Raw genomic sequence first — 23,757 nt, 5'->3', positions numbered from 1 at the left:
ATTTCTTTGTCTGCTCCATGTCACATCATTTCTTGTTAGCTCACAGCAGAAGTCCAGTTTCTTCCTGAATTAAATTATTTTTGTAGCAGGCGGCAGTGTTTGTTCTAAAAATGACCAGCTGTCCCTTATTCCTTATCGCTTTGTTTTGTACTTCTCGGTTATAAAGAATTCCCATTGTGTTTTACATTTGACTGATCAAACATTTGTCATTTTTCAAAATAAAATCTATACAGTGCACACCGTGTAACTGCTCCCCCAGAGTCTCATAAATTTAAAAAACTAATGACGAGCAAGCAATGTACTGAAGAATAATATAGAAAGGGGTACTGTCTCGAGACTATAATCTTAAGTGTCACAGTTGTGCCTTTCCTTATCCACTTAAAAGCTGTGCAGTACATTCAAATAAAGCAGAACATACCAAAGCTTTCAGCCCAAACCTCAGTTGTGTGCATTTCCTAATGGAATATTTTTTAGCCATGCTGCAGAGTAATTATACTTTGAACCCTAGCCAATGTATCACAACTACACATTGTGAAATGTCTTACTCTTATATAGTCTTCTGCAAGTGGGAAGACAAAACCCCTTTGAAAAGAAAAGCTGAAGTTGCATACCACCCAAAACTCTTGAGTGGCACGAAATTGCAAGGTGGGTTCCAAAGACAAGTAACTTTTCCAGGAACCTGAGCCCAAGGCAGCCCAATTATTTGTATGGTTTCGGAAGAAGTGTGAAGTTCATTCTGAATTCTGCATTGCTTTCCCTGCTTTCACAGATCAGCGAAGGAGCAGAGTGCATATTAATTCCCAAAAGACTTTTTCTTGAGGAAGCACCCCTTAAATCCAGGCAGATAGCTCTAGAGATGGCAAGCAGCTGCCCCACAAAGAGTATGATCCAGGAGAGCTACATTATACAACAACTATGGAGCACCTACAAGTTGCAACTTGTTAAACAACACCTGGAAAGGTGTGCTAGGCTACCTTCGACAAATAATAGTGGCTAATTGGCATATTTAGTGGGCAGCCCTAAGTTTTCTGGATTGCTAAGAAAATTTGTTATTATATTTCAGCTCTGCTTAAATTAATGATCAAAGCATTTCACACGGCGTCTGAATAAAAACACATGAAATCTAATAAAAATCAGCATTTAGACAAAATGTCACAGCTATAACTAACAGATTTGCCTATACAGTGGTACCTCTGGTTACGTACTTAATTCATTCTGGAGGTCCATTCTTAACCTGAAATTGTTCTTAACCTGAAGCACCACTTTAGCTAGTGGGGCCTCCTGCTGCTGCCGCGCTGCTGGAGCACAATTTCTGTTCTCATCCTGAAGCAAACTTCTTAACCAGAGGTACTATTTCTGGGTTAGCGGAATCTGTAACCTGAAATGTATGTAACCTGAAGCGTCTGTAACCCGAGGTACCACTGTACTCTATTCCCAGTACAATGGCCTGGCTATGGCCTGCTGATTATGAAAGACAACAGAGCCTAGCAGGGGAATTCTTGCTTCTCTTAGCATAGTTTTACCAGTTTAGAGACAACAATTGATTGATGCAGGATCACAAGTGTATATTTACAGTACAAACGTTGATTTTATATTGATTTAACTGCCATGGCACCCCTGAAAGTATCCTGTAACTATACCTTGGTCATGGTTTTGAGAATAATTTTGGGGGATAATTTCTTCATTATGCATAATGTCATGCATGGGTACTAGCCAATAGGGAAGCAGGTGGCACTATGGTTTAAACCACCGAGCCTCTTGGGCTTGCCAGTTGGAAGGTGGTGCGCTCCCATTGCTCTGTCCCAGCTCTTGCCAACCTAGGAGTTCGAAAGCATACCAGTGTAAGTAGATAAATAGGTACTGCTGCAGCAGGAAGGTAAACAGTGTTTCCATGCACTCTGGCTTCTGTCACGGTGTCCCACTGCACCAGAAGCGGTTTGGTCATGCTGGCCACGTGACCTGGAAAGCTGTCTGTGGACAAATGTCGGCTCCCTTGGCCTGAAAGCAGAGATGAGCACGGCACCCCAGAGTCGAATTCGACTGGACTTAACCATCCAAGGGTCCATTACCTTTTACCTTTACCTTTTACTAGCCAAAGGGACCCCTGACCGTTAGGTCCAGTCATGGTCGACTCTGGGGTTGCGGCGCTCATCTCGCTTTACTGGCTGAGGGAGCCAGCGTACAGCTTCTGAATCATGTGGCCAGCATGACTAAGCCGCTTCTGGCGAACCAGAGCAGCGCACGGAAACGCCGTTTACCTTCCCGCCGGAGCGGTACCTATTTATCTACTTGCACTTTGACGTGCTTTCAAACTGCTAGGTTGGCAGGAGCAGGGACTGAGCAATGGGAGCTCACCCTGTCGCGGGGATTCGAACCGAACCGCTGACCTTCTGATCGGCAAGCCCTAGGCTGTGTGGTTTAACCCACAGTGCCACCCGCGTCCCCTATAGTATAATATACTTATGCATAAATACAGCGTAAGTCACTTTGAGATCCTTCGGTGACAAGCAACTAACAATTAATAATGAAACTGTAATATATACTGTAGCCTTTCTTTTGCAGAAACTCTTTAATTTGTTGATTACTTGAGTGACATTTTGCTGGCCTTTCCCATGTAATGTGAAGATTTTAGTGCCTGTTTCCCTTGTGCAGGGTTATTGAATTTCCTCCAGAAAGAAAGCCCAGAAGTCCTGGGTCTGGGATTATTATTATTCCAAGGCTCCCCAACTCAGACCTGGAGTTTGTTGTTCTTTGACTCATAGTGTTGTGGCCCATACTAAATGGTTGTGAATCTGTTTCCGTAATGTATAATGCTTCCGGGAGGCATCCTCCAGTGCCCAATTATCTCCCATCTGGAGAGGCAGTATTCATGATTTCCCTTCCATTTCTATCTCTCCTAAAATAGCAATTGGATAAAAAATATAAATATAATAATTTTAAAGGCCCCCAATAATCCCCTTTAGATATTGTCACTTCAGCTAATAGATAATCTGTCGTAGGTTAAAAACAGATGCTTCATTTCCGCTGAGGTTATCAAGTATGCTTCATAATTTCTGGCAAAATGAGAAAAGGACCAGTTACCAAATGTGGCACAAATGACTTTAGAGGGGGGAAACTACTGCAATCAATTAAAACTTTTGTGTGCAGTTATTGCTTAAAAATTAGAGAAAATCAGGATCCGCTCTAGAAATGTATCTGCTTAAACTACATGCAAAGTAACAGAAGGGAAGAGCAAGCTTGTATACTGTAGTGCTGGAATTTTATCTTTTATCAAGTATGTTGCTGAACTGGAATGGATTTAGAGAAAAGGTGCTAGTCAGGAGACAGAAATGCTGAAGAACTTGGGTTGTGTTTCCACAACTTCTTTTATCAGCATGATTTGGGTCCTCTCTAGACTCCTCCAATGATTTCAGAATTGAAGGGAAGGGGTGACTTGCACCCAGAACTCTTCACCTCAACCCTGTAGAATGGCTTGAAGGGGCATCGGGTAAACCTCCACAATGGCTAGTTCCTCTCACCTTTTAAAAAGAGCGTATCAAGGTATCCAAAAGCTGTCCAGTCTTTTGCAGGACGTATGGGACTGCTGGAACTTTGAACGGCAGCCCCACCACCAAGGCAGCATTGCCAACATCACCAGCTTCTCCCACTCCACTGACTCTATTAGAAACAGCTTCCTCGGCTTTGGGTACAGGATACTGAGGGCACCCTTTATTCCATGGTTAGGCAAACTAAGGCCCAGGGGCTGGATCTGGCCCAATCGCCTTCTAAATCCAGCCCGCAGACGGTCTGGGAATCAGTGTATTTTCACATGAGTAGAATGTGTTCTTTTATTTAAAATGCATCTCTGGGTTATTTGTGGGGCGTAGGAATTTGTTCATTATTCCCCCCCCCCCAAAAAAAATACAGTTTGGTCCCCACAAGGTCTGAGGGACAGTGGACTGGCCCCCTGCAGAAAAAGTTTGCTGAGCCCTGCTTTATTCCCTCCTGTTCATTTACAGTTGTTGTGCAACTGTGTGTTTGCACCATTCAGGAAAGATGTTGGCTGTACCCAACTTGTAAGAACATAGTGAGAGTCCTGATGGGTTGGCTCAAAAATCCATAATTTTGTTTCCAGCAGTGGCCAGTCAGATGCCTCTGGGAAGCAAAAAATAACAACAACGTTTCCTATCATTTATCCCCCAGCATCTGCTATTAAGAGATTCCATTTGGTAATTGTGACTAATAGTGACTGATAAATCTGCCCCTGTGAAGTTTCTTAGACTTTTTAAAACAAGAATTTGACTAAGAGAAACTAATACTGGGATCAACAAAGTTCCTCTAAACATCATAAAGTAATTCCAGCATAGAACTAATCTGAATTTTGAAATAAGAAAAAACTCACAATGGGGAGAAAATCTACTTAAAATGTACCTTTACAGTAGATACAACAGGAATACAACAGGAATCAATAGAAAGTGAGGCTGCTACTAAACTGCAGGCTACCTTGTCTTTAAAAAATAAGAAAATTAAAAGCCCAGTGGAAGAATAGTTCTTGAAATGGCCTGGAGATGAATCTGAAATTACTATTTTGACTGGAGGGCTGTTTTCCTTCATCTGTCCCCCACAGAGAGTAACTCCAACTACATAACAAAATGAAGAATTGATTTGCTTGGCCCAAAATGCAGACATGGCGGAGTATTTAGACAGAAATTGATTTTAATCCCAGGACTTAAAGCTGATCAATATAGGAGGGTAGCTTATTAATATAGGAGAACACAGGAGGCTCTTCTGTTTGCTAACAGTTCTTTAGATCCTGTCAAACTGCCATCTTGGCTGTGAGTTCTGGAGCACCTGCTCCCTGCCTTGCAGGCCTTTTCGCACCTGGCCAGGGAGGGTGGGGCCCTGACTGACTCCAGCTACAAAAGCCGAGGCTTCTGAATAAGCCAGAGGCCATTTTGGGCTGTCTCTTAGTGCAAACCCAGGTTAATGAGCCTGAACTTCCACAGCCACTGCCCACCATGAACCACCATTGGCAGGAGTGGCAGCAACTGCAGCAGATATGTTATAGGCTTCGTGATTTTTTTTTGCCGTATTAAATATGCTTTTTTAAATGTGAATTTTATAGTCGACTGCAAGGTTTTCTCCTGAAATATTTAAGATATTTTTTGTTAACTTTTGCTGCATTAAATGTGCATTTTTGTTAACTTTGCTGCATTAGATGTGCATTCTGTAACTGACCTCTTTTGTCATGTTTTGTTTTGAAATAACAGAGATACAGTAATATTTTAGTTTCCTGTTAGTTATGTTGCTTTGAATGTATGCTTTATATTTGACTTTCTTCAGTAATGTTTCATTCTGGATTGTTTTATTTGATATTTTAATGTGTTGTAAACTGCTCTGAGATCTTTTTTCTTAAAACTATAAACTAGTATAAAAATAAAATGAATAATAATAATATACCTAATTTGTAACCCACCAGGCCAAATGCAATCTTCAAGCCATGTGTACTAGTCCTCCAAAGTCTTGACAATTTCCTTCCCTGAGCCTCTCCTTTCCATCTCAGACAGGTACCAGACAGGTACCAAAAGCAGGAAGTTTACCTAAGTCCCTTGTAAATGTGGGGCTATGAGCTATGCAGCATCACAAGTTGTGCAGATCTAGATCCTACCAATGCTTCATCCAAAGTTCCTGCCTAGAAAGGTTATTACCCCCTAATCTCTCTGCATTTAATGCTCACTTGAAAAACAACAATTCAATGTGCAACATTTCCCTAGCAGGAAAAGAAAGGTAGCCTGGGCCCAGAAGAAGAGAGCATAGTAAAGGTTTTTTGTTGGTTGTATTCTACTTTATCCTTACAACAACCCTGTGAGATACAGCTGGCTAAGACAATGATGAGCCCAAGGTAACCCAGCGAACCTTATAGCTGAGGTAGGTTTTAAATTCTGGTTTCCCTATTCAAAGTCTAATCCTGTACTAAACTACATCGGACTGGCAGAGAATGGGAGAAAAAGTTGCATCAGTATGTGCCAGGATGGGCAAACAAAAACCAAGAAGGGCATGAAATCAGATAAAGAACATCCAAGATCCACAAAATGCACAGGAATGTTGCTTTCCAGTTGAATCAGGACTCCGCTTTCACTGCAAAAATGATGGCAATGTTCATGCCTAATTTCAGCACCTTATTTTTTGTTTACAAACAAAGAAACAAAGCAAATCACCACCACACACAAATCACGTAGTTTTCTCTAGCTCATAGCTCATCCCCACACACCTGGGGTTCTGAATGTCTACCTAGCAGGTTAAAGCCCTGCACATATGCTTAAAAATTAAGCATGGAGCTCCTCAATAAAGGAGATTTCACCAGCCTTAGCAATTCTCTTAGCCTTCCCCCAGGAAGCTTGGATTTTTGAGACCTGCAATCCCCAAGTAAGTGAACAATAAGCATGAAATTACTCTGTGAAGTCCACATTCTCTCTTCTGATTAATTATGATTAGGTCAACTTGCAAAAAAAGGCAAGTAGTAGCCAAAAGTAATAAGCAAAGGCACTAACAATTTGAATGTGCCACCTTACTGTCATGTAATCCGCAAAACACTCCATAATTGGTGAGTAACGATAAGAAAAACAGCATACCAAACTCCAAGCTTCTGACACACAGAGAATGTACTTTCCTACAGACTCATTACAAGAATTTGAAAGGAACTTCACAGCTTCTTGGAACAAAGTGCAGTTGAGCATTTTTAGTTAGCTCACAAAGCGCCCGTCAATAGGTAGTGATTGTATATAACACCTCAGTGGGAGCTGTGTTGAGGAAAGATGGTAATGTAGACATAGCGGGCAAATTTTACTGTCACCACAAGCTAGAAACACAGCCAAGCTTTCTCCCATCCCTTATTTTATCTGTTTAAAAACTACAATGGTCTCAGTGATCGATTGGGTGGAGAGAAATTGGGAGCTGGAGGGTTGTTCTTCATCCATCCTCTCCCACTACCAAGGGCAGAATTAGAAGTGGAGTCTATTTATTAATTACATTTATATACCATCATTAACTTCCAAGGAGCTCAAGGTGGTTTGTATGGTTCTCCTCCTCCTCATTTCATGCTCACAGCCCTCTGAGGTAGGTTAGGCTAGGAGATGGTGGTTGGTCCAAGGTCACTCAGCGAGCTTCATTGCTGAGTGGGGATTCAAACCCCGGTCTCCCAGATCATAGTCCAACACTCTAACCATCGCACCACGCTGGCTCTAGAACCTGAGACGGCTGGTCCAAGACATTTGGTTGCCTGAAGCAGAACAGCAAAAGCGCAGCCCTGATCTAGTCAAGATGTTTAGCACCAATAGCTACCCAGGTTATTCTGGTACCTGAGGGGCAAAATAAGTGTGCCCCTCTCCCTCACAGTACAAATAACAAATAAAATAAAAATGAAGTAGCTAACAGTTTGCTGCCCACAACCAGTGGCCAGTTCATCACATGGTGATAGGACAAGTCATGAGTCTGAGAAGAAAGGAAGGAACATGCTTCCACCTGCAAGCTTATAATGCTTTCGGAAGCTACCTTCTGGTGAGTGGGAATTACGAGAACTTTTCGAAGTGTGTGGACCCCTTTCCCTATAATTCTGGAGCTACTTCTAAGAAGAAGGTGAAAAGACACTCCTCCACCTCTCATCTCCCAAGTTATCTTTGTCTGTGGTGGCAGTTTTAGTCATAGTGGGCAAGCTTTGCCTCCACAACAACTTTTTCTCTAGGTTCTATGCTTTTCACTATAGTAATGAATGGCAAGTCACTCTATTCTATGTAAAAGAAACATATTCACATTGAAGCCAACCTTACCCCCTGTCCCTGGTGATCTCAGTCATCTAAAAAAACTAAGCTTGCTCCTATTTTTGTAGCTCCATCCTGGGATTGATTTCTTGGTCATGCTATAAAGTGGGATCAGATGTCAGCAAGTGAATATAAACCAAAGCAGCTCTATGGCTAAAGCAAGCGTAAGCCAATGTGTTGTCCTCCAGATGTTGGATTCAAAAGCCTCAGCAGCTGCAGCTAACATGGCCAGTAGTCACAGATGATGAGAGTTGTATCCATTAAAGTCTGGAATGTACCAATATGGACTAAAGCATAATGTTGTTAAATTCTACTTTCTATTTTGGACTGTCCCTTGTCTTCTTCATAAAGAGTCATTACACTGGGGGTTTACCTAAATGTGGAAATGGTCAGCAAAACCATCACACATGGCAGCTTTGTGCAGAGTCATCTATAAGTTTTACCATACAGGGCAAAGCTTTACAGACTGTAGACATGGTCTGTAAAACCACCTCATACAACAGTTCTGTAAAGACTGATTTCTGGTGATTGAGCATTTCCACCCCCAACAGGGTAAGTAGGGAAATAAATCTCTTGCAACTACTGTGGCTGTTTTCTTGTACACTTAGTCCTCTATAACCATGCCTAAATTAGCAACTCCCCTTCCACATTTGGGGGAAAGACATGCTGCTAAGGTAAGCAAAGTCATTTCCCCCTAGTTTTCCCTGCATGAACAACATTCTTTAGCAACCATGCAATCCCTAACTGGCCTAGAATCTGTCAACAGGACAACACTAACAAACACGTTACACAGCGAAGCCATGCTTCATTTTTCATTTCATGGAACCATTGTTTTGAATGCAACAGTCTCTGGGACACGAATGACTGCAGAATTGTAGTAAACTTGGGTCACTGTATAGCTGGAGTCTGTATTTATGGATGAGCAGAGAAAACTTTGCACATAGCTGTATCCTCAGTGAGTTGATTGTATTTAGAACTAGTTGAAAACAATCAAAGTGGAAAGTTAGTTATGGGTCACTTTAATCCCATTGATATCTTCGGGACTAAGTGAGACCAAGTTAGTCTGAATCTAACTCACCATTATTAATTCTTGCTTTTATTGTCGTCTCTTTTTATTTTACCTTAGTAATGGCCCTTAAAGGCTGAAGTTTGCTTTCCCCGAGTGACACAGCTACATGGTAATGCGGCAGAAATAACAAGCTGACATTTCCTAAGTTTTCATATAGTGAATCTCCTAGAAAGTTACAAGTCCCACTTAACTGGACTGGCTCGAGGGCACAGTAGTGCTTACATTCACTTACACAGGAGAGCTTTTTAGTGGATTGTGCCCGGAGAAAATAAAGAGCCAAGGTATAGACCAGAAAAGTTGCTCAAGTTCAAATTTTCTTTGCAATGAATCAGTAATGTGTCCTTACTCATGGATAATTTTGTCTTTTAAAAAAGCAAAAAAGTTACTACCAAAAGCTATTCCTGCAGCCACATTTTAAACATAATGAAAAATGCATGATGACTAGAGTGGGCAAAATCAGACCCACCCACCCCATATTCTCTAGATCTGAAAAAGAGATTCAGTTTTTATTCATAGCTCTTGAGAACTAGGACAGTAAGAAAAGTCACACTGAAACTACAGTAATGTTACTCTGAAGATAAAAAAAAATGCCATGGAAGATTTTATAATAACATAGAACAAAATTATTATTTTTCCACTGAGCCTTACAAACAGCTTCTTGCAGAGCAAACTTAATTCCTTTTTTTACTGTGTTTCTCCAAATGGTAAAAAAACAACTCTCGAGATTTGCAATAATTTTAAAATCAGTAAATAGATACATGGTCCAGAAGAAAAACTATTGAAGGAGGAACATTCATCCTTCGACTATGTGATAACAAGATTATCTCACTGGTGGTATTGGATCTGTCTATCTATCTATCTATCTATCTATCTATCTATCTATCTATCTATCATCTATCTATCTATCTATGCCTTGGGCTGAAAGCTCCAGCTGATGCAGAATGTGGCAGCTATATTGCTGATGGGGGAACAAGGCTGACAACATGTGACACCATTCTGAAAACATCTGCACTGTTGCCCATCTGTTACCAAGCCAGGTTTAAAGTCCTTGTAGCAATTTACAGAGCTCTGGACAATTTAGGACAGAGGCTACCTAAACCCTTATATCCCAGCTCGATCACTGACATCATAAGCGACATTGTTAGTTGCACCCCAGTTGGTGAGACTCGTTTGACAGCAGTAAGAAACCAACCCTTTATTTAGTGTTATTGGCATAGTCCCAGGCCAGGCATCCCACACAAAGTGAGAAAGGCTCAGTTCAGTAGACCTCTAAAGGATCTCTGCATTTGCTCAAACTTGACAACTTGTAATGCTGTTGAGGTTCCATTGTGCACATGCTGGTTTTTTGTCTGTCTGTCTGTCTGTCTGTCTGTCAATCAATCTATCGATCTATCATTGAGATGTAACGGAGGCATTTCCTGAAAATTCAGGTGAAGAAATACGGTAATAAACTTTGATCTAATGTTGTTGCTTGTTTTGGTATCTTTTGCCTACATAAAGTGGAGAGGGAGGGAGGTGGCAAAGAGTGTACATGAATGAGAATAATTTAGTTTCAATATGCCTTTTTTTTTTTTTTTTTTTGCCAAACAAGTCAAGTATCAAAAAGCAGAGGCTGCTTATCTCTGGAGGCTGGACTAGAGTTCCAAGTTATCTTTTTACCATCGTATTGTGATTGCAATAACAGCATAATGTCTAAAATTGGAAGCACATTAGCAGAAGGAAAGTTACCAAAACCATTCTGAAATATAAAACAAAATTATTATTGTTTCTTTTAACATTCCAGAACTCATTCTTAAAGCTTATAAAGGGTCATGGTGTGACAATTATCCATGCTTTCAAAAATCGTTTTCTGCAAGCAAAATTGCAGTGTAAATCTATATGGAATTGTGTATAATTTGTAAATGAGTGTTGTGGGCATAGTTTGTGGGCTTTACGATGAGAGATAATAACATCTTCCCACTTTTTCTTTTACAAAACTCGCATTGGCATCCACATTTCTTCTCATTGTTTCAAGTAACATAATTCCTTTTATTTCAAATGTACCAGCCAGAAAGGTCAGTTGCCAAACTCTTTTCAGTGGTCTGATCACAACGAAACACAGCACATTTTAATCCCATGAGTGTCAGTTTTTAATGCACTTTTTTTTTTTTGACACAGCTAAGTTAGAATATTGAAGATGTGTGTGATACATACTGCAATACATAAAAATTCACTACTCTAAGGTAAACAACTGAGGTTTTATAACATGCCATTCAATAGCCTGAAAGCATGAGAAAGCATATGGCAACTTAACCTTTGACTTTTGAGATCAGGAAAATCATTTTTTTGTAATATCATTTTTGTAACATAGGCGATAAATGAATAATTAGGTCACTCTTTGTGCCCAGATAAACAGAACACGAAAGCTTTAGAATGTGCATCTATTCAGCAGGCACAGAACCCAAACCTCCATATGACCGAAGCAGGGGACTTTACATCTCCTGTAGCCTTTAGCTCAGTACTATGAAAATTGCAGACATTGGCAATAGTGATATGTTCAACATTTTTAAAATGACAAATCTGGGAAAGCCACTTCCGCGATAAACAAGGAGGTGGGGTTGCGGGCGGCAGGCGGTTAGGCATTGGTAGGGGTACTGTCCTATTGTTATGCAAATGAAGGGGGAAGGAGCACCATCACCTTCCCCCAAGCAAGGGTAGTCCGATAAAGGATTCTGGGGGGCGTGGCCTTGTCCTAAGCCTAAGGAGGTGCCGTCCCACGGCACACCCCCACGCGGTGACGCCCGGGGGAGGTACTAGTTGACGTGCCTCAGCAGGACTCCTCCCTCTGGTGATGAATCCTTCCGGCCTCTAACCGGTTAGTAGTTAGGACCAATGCCTAAGCCAATACCGCTCAATTCCTGTAATCAATAAAGTTGTGGCCAAATTTGACCCATTAACCTGAATTCTTGTGTCCTGTGTCTTTATTTCATCAGGGGGAGGCGGGAACTCGCCACGCAATTAAAACTGATAGCTTTGCAGAATACAAATATTAAGGTGAAGTCTTCAGTTCCTTTGTTATCACAACAGGGCTCTAATCTTTCCAAGCCATTACATGTGTCTGAAATGCATTACATGTGTATGTAAAGTGTAGAAATATTTTGGGATTGGTTCATGACGGTGAAATGGCGTGATATAGAAGACAGCATGCTAGATCTGGACTGAAGTTCAAATCCTCATTCTGCCATAATGATCTATGCTGCGCATTGGGAAAATCACTCCGTCTTTCTAACCTACTTCACAGAGTTGCTTCAAGGGCAATGAATGATATTCTAACTTCAGCCCTTTGGGCTTCTTCTGATTCTGTGTCTTGCCCCAAATAGAATTTTAGCGACTTCTTCATATTGGGAGATATGCTGAGTGGGGTCAAAGTGAATGGCAGATGAAGAGGAGTTGTGGTATAGAGAATGAAGACAAATGAAATGAGAGAGAGAGAATGATGGCATAGATAAAGAAGATAGCTGTGAAAAAAGCTTGTCAGATATGTCTAGTTATGGTTGTAAAACTTATTCTTTATTTTGTTCTAGTATCCTTTTCTATAAATAAATCTGTTTAATGCTCCTAAATTAAAGTGGTCTGGGAGGATTCAGAAAAAGCAGGTCTCATCTCAAGTATATTGTACTGATATACAAAATTAAACATATACAGGGAGAGTCCTATTGCTCTCAGCAAATGTTGGTAGCTAGTTGTTGAAAGGACTGTTAAGGGGAGTCTTAACTCAATGGACCAAGTGACCTAGCAATATTCAGCAGTAAGGGCCTTGTTAGGGTGCTCCTAGGATGTTGCAATACCATCTGATACATTTTGCATCTCCCTGCACCCTGCATTTTGAAAATCAGAAAATCCATTTTATTTTTTCCAATATCACTAAGGGGATTAAGTTAAATTATTCTGGTTTGGGTTTTTTTCGTATTTAATGCACTGGTTCTAAATACATTTTAATTGGGAAATCAGTTCTATTAAAATCAGCAGGACTCGTTTTTGGGTAAATATGAGAAATGAGAGGTTAAACCTTTCCTGTCAATTCCAATAAGTGCCCCTCCCCTGTCTTCTGATTATGGGTAAAGGGTAAACAATTTTTGCTTCTAGTAATACTGGGGTACATTCCGCTATACTTTCTTAATGGGCTGCACAACAGCAATTTATGAAACTACATTGCTGTCAGTGAAGAATGCACACGTACACTATGGTACATCAAGCTTACAAATAATGAAGTAGGTCTGTGCAGATTCTGATATAACCAGACAGAGCATAATTGTTTGTTTTTCCTCTTCAGAGCACAGTTCACTGCTCCTCTGGCTGCATCATGCGTAAGGAAGGAAACAATGGCCTTAGAAGAAGGCCCATTAGCTATATTTGTTTTATTTGTCTTACACTCCAGTCCTAAACACACAGACGACATTTATACCTTCACAATTTTGTTTCTGTCTGGCGGATCTGATGCACGCATTGAGGGTACACATTCCTAGCCTGTGGGCAGTCTCCATTGATTTTCTAATGGTCCACACAGAGATGCTACAAATGGAACAGAAAACAGCAAGTTCAACACAAGTGGTATATTCTACCACCTGAACTTTTCTGCAGCTCCAGCGATTCCACTGGTGTTTTCACAGAACTTCCTAGTGAAATCCGATGCCCTTAATCTGCTTTCAGCTTGGATTTAGAGGCAAAGACCACTTATAGAAAATTTCTAAGATTCTATCATCAAGAGGATAATATCCTCTTCCTACTTAACAGAGATGACTCATTACTTTATGTTGCAATTTCTATCTTTTGAAGGGGTACTTTTATTCTAGTCTTTCTTTTTTAGACCTAGCTCTGGGTTGAAGTGCACTTTTCAAAAACCTTCTAAATTAGCCCTCTGCACCAAGGACTGTCCGCCCCACTTATGAATCTTGCACAAGAAAAACTGACAACACTCTTGAAAATTTGAACTGATTTACTGTGCGTGCACAGGCTTGTTAATATTTCTGCTAGAAGTCCACAGAATACCTCTGCTAAAAGTCTGCTGAAATGATCAAGGGGAGGTTGAGTAAGGAGTGATATACTAGAAGTTAATAAAATTATGTGTGACATATAGAAAGTATATGAAGCTTTTCTCCCTCCCTCTCTCACAGACATGTGATGGGGGTGAATGTTGGAAGATTCAAAACAGTGCATAGTTAACTATGGAGGCAACAATGGCCACAACTTGTTGTTGTTGTTGTTTAGTCGTTTGGTCGTGTGCGACTCTTCGTGACCCCATGGACCACGGCACGCCAGGCACTCCTTTCTTCCACTGCCTCCCGCAGTTTGGTCAAACTCATGCTGGTAGCTTCGAGAACACTGTCCAACCATCTTGTCCTCTGTCGTCCCCTTCTCCTTGTGCCCTCCATCTTTCCCAACATCAGGGTCTTTTCTAGGGAGTCTTCTCTTCTCATGAGGTGGCCAAAGTATTGGAGCCTCAACTTCACGATCTGTCCTTCCAGTGAGAACTCAGGGCTAATTTCCTTAAGAATGGAAGAGTTTGATCTTCTTGCAGTCCATGGGACTCTCAAGAGTCTCCTCCAGCACCATAATTCAAAAGCATCAATTCTTTGGCGATCAGCCTTCTTGATGGTCCAGCTCTCACTACTGGGAAAACCATAGCTTTAACTTTATGGACCACCAACTTAGATGGCTTTAAAAAGAAATTAGACAAATTCAACGAAGAAAAGGCTGTCTTTGAGGTGGCATTGCTTCTGAATAACAGTTGCCGGAAACCACAGGAGGTGATAACGCATTTATGCACAGGTCCTACTTACAGGCATCTGTGAAAAGGGTTCTGGATTAGATGGGCCATTGGGCTGCTCCAACAGGTTCTTCTTATATTCTTATGAGTTTTGATAAACAGAAACCACCCATATCTTTCCAGCTGAAAGGCAATATAGTAACTACTTTGATTTCTATGCTGATCAGATGTTCCTAGAAATCTTATTAGCATGGGGGCATTAATAGGTTGGCCTTCTGGTTCCTCCACTCAGACTCTATGTGGCTTACTGGACATTTTGTTGTTTGCCAGTACCAATGTTTGCAATCTAAATGCAATATATATATATATTACTGGGTTTACTGTTTATGCAGTGGAACTTCCTCTCCCCACGGATCTGCTCCAGAGGTTTTTGGGAAACCCCCAGAAGATATCCCTGCCCTCTCTCTGGTGTGTAAAACAATGTAAGAATGCAACTTGAAAAGTGGCAGGGGGAACGATCTCACTGCATTGCAGTTCGCTAATGTGTGCATAGCCGTTGTTTCTAAAGGTCTCACTGCAGTCCAGACCACACAAAAACTGCAGTTGAAACATAAAGCAATGGACATCTTTATTCCTTACAACAATGCATGATACCATTCCAATGCATTTTTAGCGTGACAAGCTCCCTGTCTGTAAAAACAATTTAATGTGCTCACTGGTGTTCTGACAACTCAAAGGTCACTTGATACATTGCCACAAGGAATAGACTTTGCACCTTTTGTGAACTTCTACTATTTTTTATTTTTTGTTTGTACAAGGTCAGATCTTACAAAAGATATGAAAGTGTAAAAATTTCCTTCCTGGGGGAGACCAGGCTTCAGCTATTCTACTATAGTATAGTGAATGTACTAACAGCAACCAGACAGATCCTTCTGGAAGACCTGGAAGATAGTGAGCTCCCCAGGTTTGTCATAGTGCTTATGATTATGGGCATACGTTTTATTTTTTTACTGATAACATTTATAAGCCACAACGTGGTTTTTGTGGCTAATAGTTCAGCTAGGCCCATTGGCAGAATCCTGGCTCTTAACAATAGCAGCAGATAGCCAAGAGATGGGGAGCAGGCTGTGGGGAGACCACAGGAAAGAAGGGTCTCTCATCTGATACAATTATCCTTCAGGCTAGCAGTTCTTAAGCTTTCTTTCCCATGCACTGCTTGACAATTACTGGGAATGGACAACTTATTAAGCTTCTGTTTGTTCGTCAGGTCAGAGCACAGATATATAACTCAAGCTGCAATGACCATAGCCTTGCCTTTCTAATGCAATGAATGTGCCTTTCTTGGAAAGCAAAGTTTTTGTAAAGTCAAGTGCAATGTTTGTCAGTTTTAGGCTCAGGTCACGTTCAGCAAAGTTACCTTTTATTTGGTAATTTTTTTTAAAGGGAAAAAGTGACATACTACACCAATGCTGTATGATGAAAATAATAGGCTCTAGATCAGAGACTTGTTAGCCTATTTGACGATCTGGCCCTGGTCAAAAACAGCCTCAGTCTCAATAGTAAGAAAAAGTAAATCAAGTGCAAGGCACAGTTCACAGGTCTTCTATTCTTCCACAGTGTTTAGTGGGCCACCTGGATGGAGCTCACGGATCGCAGGGTGAGAATCTCTGTTATAGTCTTTTGAGAAGCATGCAACTAGCTCAGAGCCCATTTAAAGCCTGAAAGCAGTTAATCTAATCACACTATTTCCCACCCACCCCCAAGGCACACCCCAAATTGCTCTAAGGACAACAAGTATCAAAAACGGGGGTTGATCCTGGTAAACAGGGATCATGGTAGCATCTGCTGACATCTACACAGAGAAGCTGCTTAGGCAGTTTACATCTATGTCACTACTTTCATTGTCGCATCAGACGACCCCATATATTTCACTGCAGCCCTCATGATAATCAAATACTGTCTCTGTATTTTCCATCTGTTTGCAGTTCTTTCAAGACTACTAGAAAGGGCCTAGCCTCTTCAGCAGTGAAAAAAAAAAAGATTTTTATTAAATTATAAAACAAGCAAAAAAAGGCACAGCAAATACAATTAGGGGATACACATTAAAGAACAATTGTTTTCACTGTCACATTACAGAGCCACGCATCTAATATTAACAGTTACACAAGATCAGGAGAGGAGCACAAATTTTATAAATCACAGTTATGAGGTCCACATTTCATGCATTGGAACAGGCAGATAACTTTGCAGATCTTTTGCAGTAGCCTAAGTGATAAATCCCCAGCAACTGGCATAGAAATATCCCAGGTCTTCAGATCCTTTTAAGACTTTTATATTGTGTCAGGGAACTGCCATTGGCTCAGGGGTGAGAGGGGAAAAGCCGGATGGATTACAGAGAGCCCCCAAAGATCCTGGGAAGCAGCACTTCCTCAGTGGAGGAAGGAAGCCACGCCTCTAGTGGAGAGGAGAAGCAGGGCTCGGAGGAGGTGAGGCAGTGCCAGGACACCTTGCCTAAGCAAACCGGGGAGGATAGAGGTCCTCCGTTACCCATGCCCTCCTTGCACAGTAGGCTTCCGCGCAGAGAGGGGAGGCGCAGACTGGGCGTCAAGAAACTACTCTGCTGGGGAAGGTTTAAGGACCACCCACTCTCAGATTCTGCCAGTGAATGAGCGAGCCATGGAAGAGTGGCACTCTGCATGGTGAAGGTTTTTTTGGCACCAATAACAAGGCTTTACAGCCGGCCAGGGAGGCATTTGCCTGATTGCTCTCGAGCAACCCCCTGATACCATTACATATTGTGTGTTATTTTCTCAGATATTGCCAAATTCCAGACCTTTTTATACCACAAAGACAACTGTAAATCATGCCATGTCTTCCATTTTTCAGCAATGGAAATTCGAGCAGCTGTCAATACCAACATTACTATTTCCTTTGAATGAATATTTGCTGCCTGATCATTCGGAATGTTTACCAGTGGTAACTGCAAGGTCATTTGAACAGTGGTCCTAGTAATTCTATGAATATATGTCACTGAATTCTTTTGACAGTTTTGGCTCTATAGAATTACCACTCTAAGATGATGGGATTTATATTATTGCCACATGTGGTCCCACATTCAGCTGGAAGACAAAACTGCTGTGATAAACCAATAGCTTATTTACAGCTCTTGCAAATGAAAGCCCAGACACCTGTCCATAACTTCACTCATTTCCCTAGAAGTAAAATGTTTTTCTTAAACTCTCTGCCAGTTCTCTGAACATTAAGATGTTACTAAGCAGTGTGGATCTGCCCATGCAGTGAAGATTATATGTATACCAAAGAATATATTTTTAAAAATCAAATTATTGCAACAATTCTATTTAGCCAAAGCAACAGCAGAAGCAATATTAATAGCAACAGCTTAGTGCTAAAATAAACTAACTACTAGGGGAGGCAGAAATGTGCAATGGTAACATATCCTTTATGAAGCATCCAGTGGGCAATCATTGCCACTAGTTGATGGAAGTCCTTTGATGTGAGTGATGAAGAGAAATGTGCAGAGATAAAGCTAGAGGGGAAAACACAAGAGGGAAATTTTCTGATTTCAACTATTTGATTAGGGAGGACAAAAAAGTGCCTGACTTACATGCGTTGTCTGATGAGGAGATCTTACAGCCCTGCTTTTTACATTGAGCTTGGTTTCTAGGATAAAGAAATGTACGTCAAACTTTGTCTCCTTTTATAAGAGTGTTAGTTCTATTATAAATTCCCCTCAATTTATGCTGCAATTCATATGCCAGAATGGTCACATTAACTGCAGTAGAATTATTCTGGGTAAACTCACAGACATCATTTTTGGGGGCTTGCACAACAATAGTCTGAAATAAGTGGCTTGAAGTTCATGACATATCACTTTATTAATATTCCATAAATGTCTTCAGGTGAAATCCTGACCCCCATTATAGTCAATCAGATTTTTTATGACTGCAGACAGACCCCCCCCCATCTTTTTAACATGCTGCAGTGAATACTATCCAAATTCTTAGCAACATTTTGTTAAAAATGAAGTGCTAAGTGGTTTTCCCCTGGCCCAACAATTTGTAGAGCATTTTTTCCTTGACATATTCAGTAGCACCCACATAAAAGCATAATGATGTGCTGAAAATATGCAATCTTTCAAAAACTTTTTGAGTACTCTCTCCTGTTCTCATTCCCCCCTTATGCCCCCATCATTGTGCCCCCCTTTTAGTGCCATTTCCCCCCTCTGCTAGAAAAGGTCATGACATTTCAAGGTGTGCACTTCCTCAAGAACCATGCCGAAGCCTGAACCCTTGAAGTAATGAGTTGTGTCTGCTCTGTCAATGAAATTCTGCCACAGGCTGTATTTGTTATAAAGCAAAACTAAGACCAGGACGCATCTGCCCACTGCCTATGACAGTTTGTGGTTACTAGAATTCTGAAAATTATTGCAAAGCATTTTGCAAAGGGCAGAAAAACATGATTAGCCACCTGCTCTTGTCATTCTTGAAACCTCTGTGTGGTTTTCAACCTTCACATACGTGAAACAAACTAATTCAGGCTTTATAAAGCCTTATTCCTTATTTGTCTATCTAGAAAACAGCACATGCATTGTTCTTTATCATAATAACAGCATGTGTTGGTTCTTTATACCTTTTAGGACATCTTTAACAACACAGCTTTTTCTGCAAGGAAGGCCAGGGTTTATTTATGTACATAATTTGGTGTAGGGCATGTGTCTGGTAGAACAATCCAAAACCTCTTTGCATTGGGCTGGGGCAGAGGTGGGCTGTGCAGAGGTGTCCCCTTCCAGGCTCTCACCAGCCCCCTGCTGAAGAACTCCTGGCTGGTGGCAGGCAGTGAAAAGCCACAAAGAAGAAGAAGAAGAAGAGTTTGGATTTGATATCCCGCTTTATCACTACCCAAAGGAGTCTCAAAGTGGCTAACATTCTCCTTTCCCTTCCTCCCCCACAACAAACACTCTGTGAAGTGAGTGGGGCTGAGAGACTTCAGAGAAGTGTGACTGGCCCAAGGTCACCCAGCAGCTGCATGTGGAGGAGCGAGGAAGCGAACCCGGTTCACCAGATTATGAGTCCACCGCTCTTAACCACTACACCACACTAACCAACATGGGTGCGTGTGGACAGGTGCGCTAATTAAGGTATTTCTAGGGTAGTAACTTTGGGGGACAGTTGTTAGCTTGAGACAGGCACATAAAAAGGTCATGCTATAGAGTAACAGGCTTGGGAAAGTATCAGTGGCTACATTGCGCTTTTATTAGAGGGCAGTGTAAAAGGTTTGTAGCTGCCCTTGTATGCTTTTTCAAAAAGTTAATTTGGTTAATTGTGAAGCTGAGAGTACATTCTCATAGTTCTAATAAGTGCATGCTGAAACATGGTAGACCTCTACAGATTTAGCGTTCTGAGGGCATGGTACCTCGTGGATTAAAATCTCAGTGACAGGAACGTAACTGATGCTTGTGTTTGTGGGCTGTGCAATGGAATGAGACCAAACCTAAAGTCATTGCATTGAGTTTAGGATGGCAAAATTCAAAGGATACCCAGGTTTGGCTGGGCAATAGTTGTTCAGGTATAATGAAGTGACTTGGCTCCCCCATCAGTGCCTTTCAGAAGGATAAAATGAGAATTTGTTATGAGTTCCCCTCTTTCCAATACTGTGACCCCAGAGGAACTGCAGAGCTGAGTGTAGGTTTATCCTTGTTGAGAATCCCAATTTATTATTGTATCTCCCACTAAATTTAAATATGCAACATCATTTGCTATTATTGTCACTTTACAAAGCAAATAAATCATTTTGTTCCACAATCTGCCTGTAAATTGAATTAATAAAGAGCATTGCAGGAAGAGGAAATGTAGCATTCCATGATATAAATAGGGTGGAAAAGGCTCATGGTCTGTGGCTGATTGTTCAGGCTGCCCATTTCTGAATGCTTCAATATTTCCATTTTAAAAATAATAATTAAATAATTAAATATTTTCATGAATTACAAGAATCATAGAATCATAGTTGGAAGATACCACAAGGGCCATCGAGTCCAACCCCCTGCCAAGCATGTGCAATGTCTCTTTTTGTTGTTGTTCAGATGATAAAGTCTTTTTGTTACGTTCACTGTAAGACAATATGGTATTCAGAGGTAGTGGGAGAGAGTAGAGGGGAGAAGGTATTTCTGTTTTTAAAAAGCAAAATGGAGGCATATGGAAGTGCGGGTGGGGGACATGGGGTCAGCTTGGGTAGAGACAAGCAGTAGAGCAGGAAACCCCTTTTTCGTTTTTAAAATAAAAACCATTAAGACTTCCTCTATTAAGTCCTGGTACAGCACAGCACTTAGAACCAAGAACTATGATCTGCAAATTACTGGGAGGCAAGACAGCTCAGCAGAAAAGCACATGTAGAAGCTCCCTACCAAGTTCAATCCCTGGCATAGCTTGTTAAAAGTATCAGGTAGCAAACGATGTGAAGGAACTTTGGTGGTGCTCCCAAAGAGCTGCTGCCAGTCAGGCTATATAGGACAAAGTGAGTTGGGCAGGAGTCTGATCTGGAAGAAGAAGAAGAAGAAGAAGAAGAAGAAGAAGAAGAAGAAGAAGAGTAGTAGTAGTAGTAGTAGTAGTTTGGACTTGATCCCCTTAAGGAGTCTCAAAGCAGCTTCACTCCCCTTAAGGAGTCTCAAAGCGGCTAACGTTCTCCTTTCCCTTCCTCCCCCACAACAAACACTCTGTGAGGTGAGTGAGGCTGAGAGACTTCAGAGAAGTGTGACTAGCCCAAGGTTACCCAGTAGTTGCATGTGGAGGAGCAGGGAAGTGAACCTGGTTCACCAGATGACGAGTCCACCGTTCTTAACCACTACACCACGCTGGCATCCAAAGGTGGATGTCTTTTGTTCCTGCTAGATCTGCAGGTGACCACAGCACACTGAGTTCTTAAGGGTATGAGTCTGGCAGTTCCTGATTGAAACTGGATCTAAGAATTGACCAGAGATATTCTGAGTTGGCTAAAAAGAAAAGGAAGAAGCTAAACTGCAACAAGAAAGACAACTGCAGAGAAGACCTTTAGAAACATTTACTGGGAAGAAGTATTAGATGTGTGCCGAGAAGAAAGGTGCAAATGCTGGTGTGATTCCAATGCTGGTTTCAGTAGGATGAACACATGGGGCAATTTGTTCAGCAAGTGTCAGGCCAGAGCATGATATTTACATTGACTCCTGCCCATGCTATGACTTTCACACATAGGTAAGTGTAGCAAAATAAACTTTACACATGGTTTTACTTTTATCTTTGTTGGTAAATTGCCTCGAGAGTTGAGTAAACAAGTAATGATGAATTGTGATACATATGCCTGAACAAAACAGCCCTAGTGAATTATGTGTTTGCTGCATAGCATTTTAATAAGTCTCCTCTAATTTTCTCGTGATCCACTTTTTCTTCCTGTGGGTTATTAAAGTGCTTTTCGTTTCAGTTATTCTATAATGATTCCTAATGCATTAAGACATTTCACTGTTATATGGAAAGTGATCAAGGTCAAGAAAAAAGACTATTAAATCTGTTTATTCAGTTTTGTATAAAAATATGTAAATGTATGAAAAGGGTATTAATTAACATACGGGTGGATGTAAAAGAAAATGTGTATATCCTCATCATATTCATAGGGGACTTCAGCTGAGAAACTAGTTAACTTTTCACCATACGTTAGACTAGCAGGTAAACATTAATATTGTTGAAAGCCTTATGATGTTGCTGTGATGTTGCAAAATCTTTGTCAAGGTGGCATTATGTTGACAGCTGATCTTCGTCTATTATAGCAGTATTTGGCACATATCCTATTATGGTAAACCAGAGACCGTGGAGAGTGCAAGTCGGGCAAGTGGTGTGAGGCAGGAGAGGGCAGCCAGGAAACAGGCAGGGTTTGTTCAAGATTAGATCTTCTGAAAACAAGGAAATGGGTCTTCAGGACCCTGGACAGAGCCCAGGAAACAAACAATTTGTTCCAACCAGGTCAGCCTCAACTGAGTCTTTTTGTGCTCTCTGAACTTGACGTCACCTCTTAGGTTTTGTCTCCCTGATGAGGAATACAAAGACTTAAGAAGGCAGCCCTCTGACCTAGAGCTTAGCACTCAAGCACTCTGCAAGCTCATGCTGCCGGCACTCATGCCCTAAATCAGTGGTTTGCAGGGCTGTTGGAGACAAGTATTCTGGCCCTGCAAAGGAACCAGGTTGTGGAGCTGCAGCTTTGGGGGATCCAGGTGCAAGGAACTTTGGCATTTTAGTCTTGGTGCTGCTGGTGTGGGAGATGGTCTTCAGCATTTCAGGCTTGGGGAGTCTCTGGTTCAGTAGTCAAAGAAAACCACGTTTTAAAAGTACATAGATGACCCTTGGGGTCCCTTTCCAACTCTACTATTCTATGACCTGAAGGCAGCCCTATATAGGGAATTTTTTTAATGTTGGATGTCTTACTGTGATGTTTCCATTTGCTGGAAGCCGCCTAGATTGGCTGGGGCAACCCAGCCAGACAGGCTGCATATGAATAAACTATTACAGTGGTACCTTGGGTTAAGTACTTAATTCGTTGTGGAGGTCTGTTCTTAACCTGAAACTGTTCTTAACCTGAAGCACCACTTTAGCTAATGGGGCCTCCTGCTGCCGCCGTGCCGCCGGAGCACGATTTCTGTTCTCCTCCTGAAGCAAAGTTCTTAACTTGAGGTACTATTTCTGGGTTAGTGGAGTCTGTAACCTGAAGCGTATGTAACTCGAGGTACCACTGTAGTATTTTTATATGCCTGTTGTCTTATTTGCCTGGTCCCATCACCTCCTGGCAAATAGAAGGGGAAGAAATGGAGGCAGTGAGAGATTTTACTTTCTTGGGCTCCATGATCACTGCAGATGGTGACAGCAGTCACAAAATTAACGCCTGCTCCTTGGGAGAGGTGCTAGACAGCATCTTTAAAAGCATGGACATCACCTTGCCAACAAAGGTCCGTATAGTTAAAGCTATGGTTTTCCCAGTAGTGATGTATGGAAGTGAGAGCTGGACCATAAAGAAGGCTGATTGCCGAAGAATTGATGCTTTTGAATTATGATGCTGGAGGAGACTCTTGAGAGTCCCATGGACTACAAGAAGATCAAACCTCTCGATTC

At 41.4% G+C, this 23,757-nt stretch overlaps 2 protein-coding genes across 4 annotated transcripts in view; one reads left to right on the top strand and one right to left on the bottom strand.

The window, feature by feature from the left end:
• LOC310686343 (uncharacterized protein) overlaps positions 1-5,434 on the top strand; it is a 43,269-nt gene extending 37,835 nt beyond the window's left edge. Inside the window, exon 14 of the mRNA XM_083460054.1 lies at positions 770-5,434. Within this exon, the coding sequence (XP_083316180.1) occupies positions 770-997 (228 nt within the window). The 3' untranslated portion in view covers positions 998-5,434. The remainder of the gene's footprint in view (positions 1-769) is intronic.
• Positions 1-23,757, bottom strand: part of EXOC1L (exocyst complex component 1 like) — a gene marked incomplete at its 5' end in the record, with an annotated part of 109,280 nt that overhangs the window by 50,230 nt on the left and 35,293 nt on the right. For 2 of the 3 annotated variants that reach the window (XM_083460202.1, XM_083460204.1), the window contains one exon: positions 18,237-18,292. Coding sequence is in view for 1 of the 3 variants with exons in the window: in XM_083460204.1 (XP_083316330.1) it covers positions 18,237-18,292 (56 nt within the window). Of the gene's footprint in view, positions 1-18,236; positions 18,293-19,261; positions 19,665-23,757 lie in introns of those variants that run through there. The other variant, XM_083460203.1, reaches the window with a different exon arrangement.

The sequence above is a fragment of the Podarcis liolepis genome, assembly GCF_965112155.1.
Source record: "Podarcis liolepis genome assembly, chromosome: 9".
Lineage (NCBI taxonomy): Eukaryota > Metazoa > Chordata > Lepidosauria > Squamata > Lacertidae > Podarcis > Podarcis liolepis.
The sequence above is the reverse complement of the archived record's forward strand: the minus strand, read 5'-3'. Positions and strand labels throughout refer to the sequence as shown.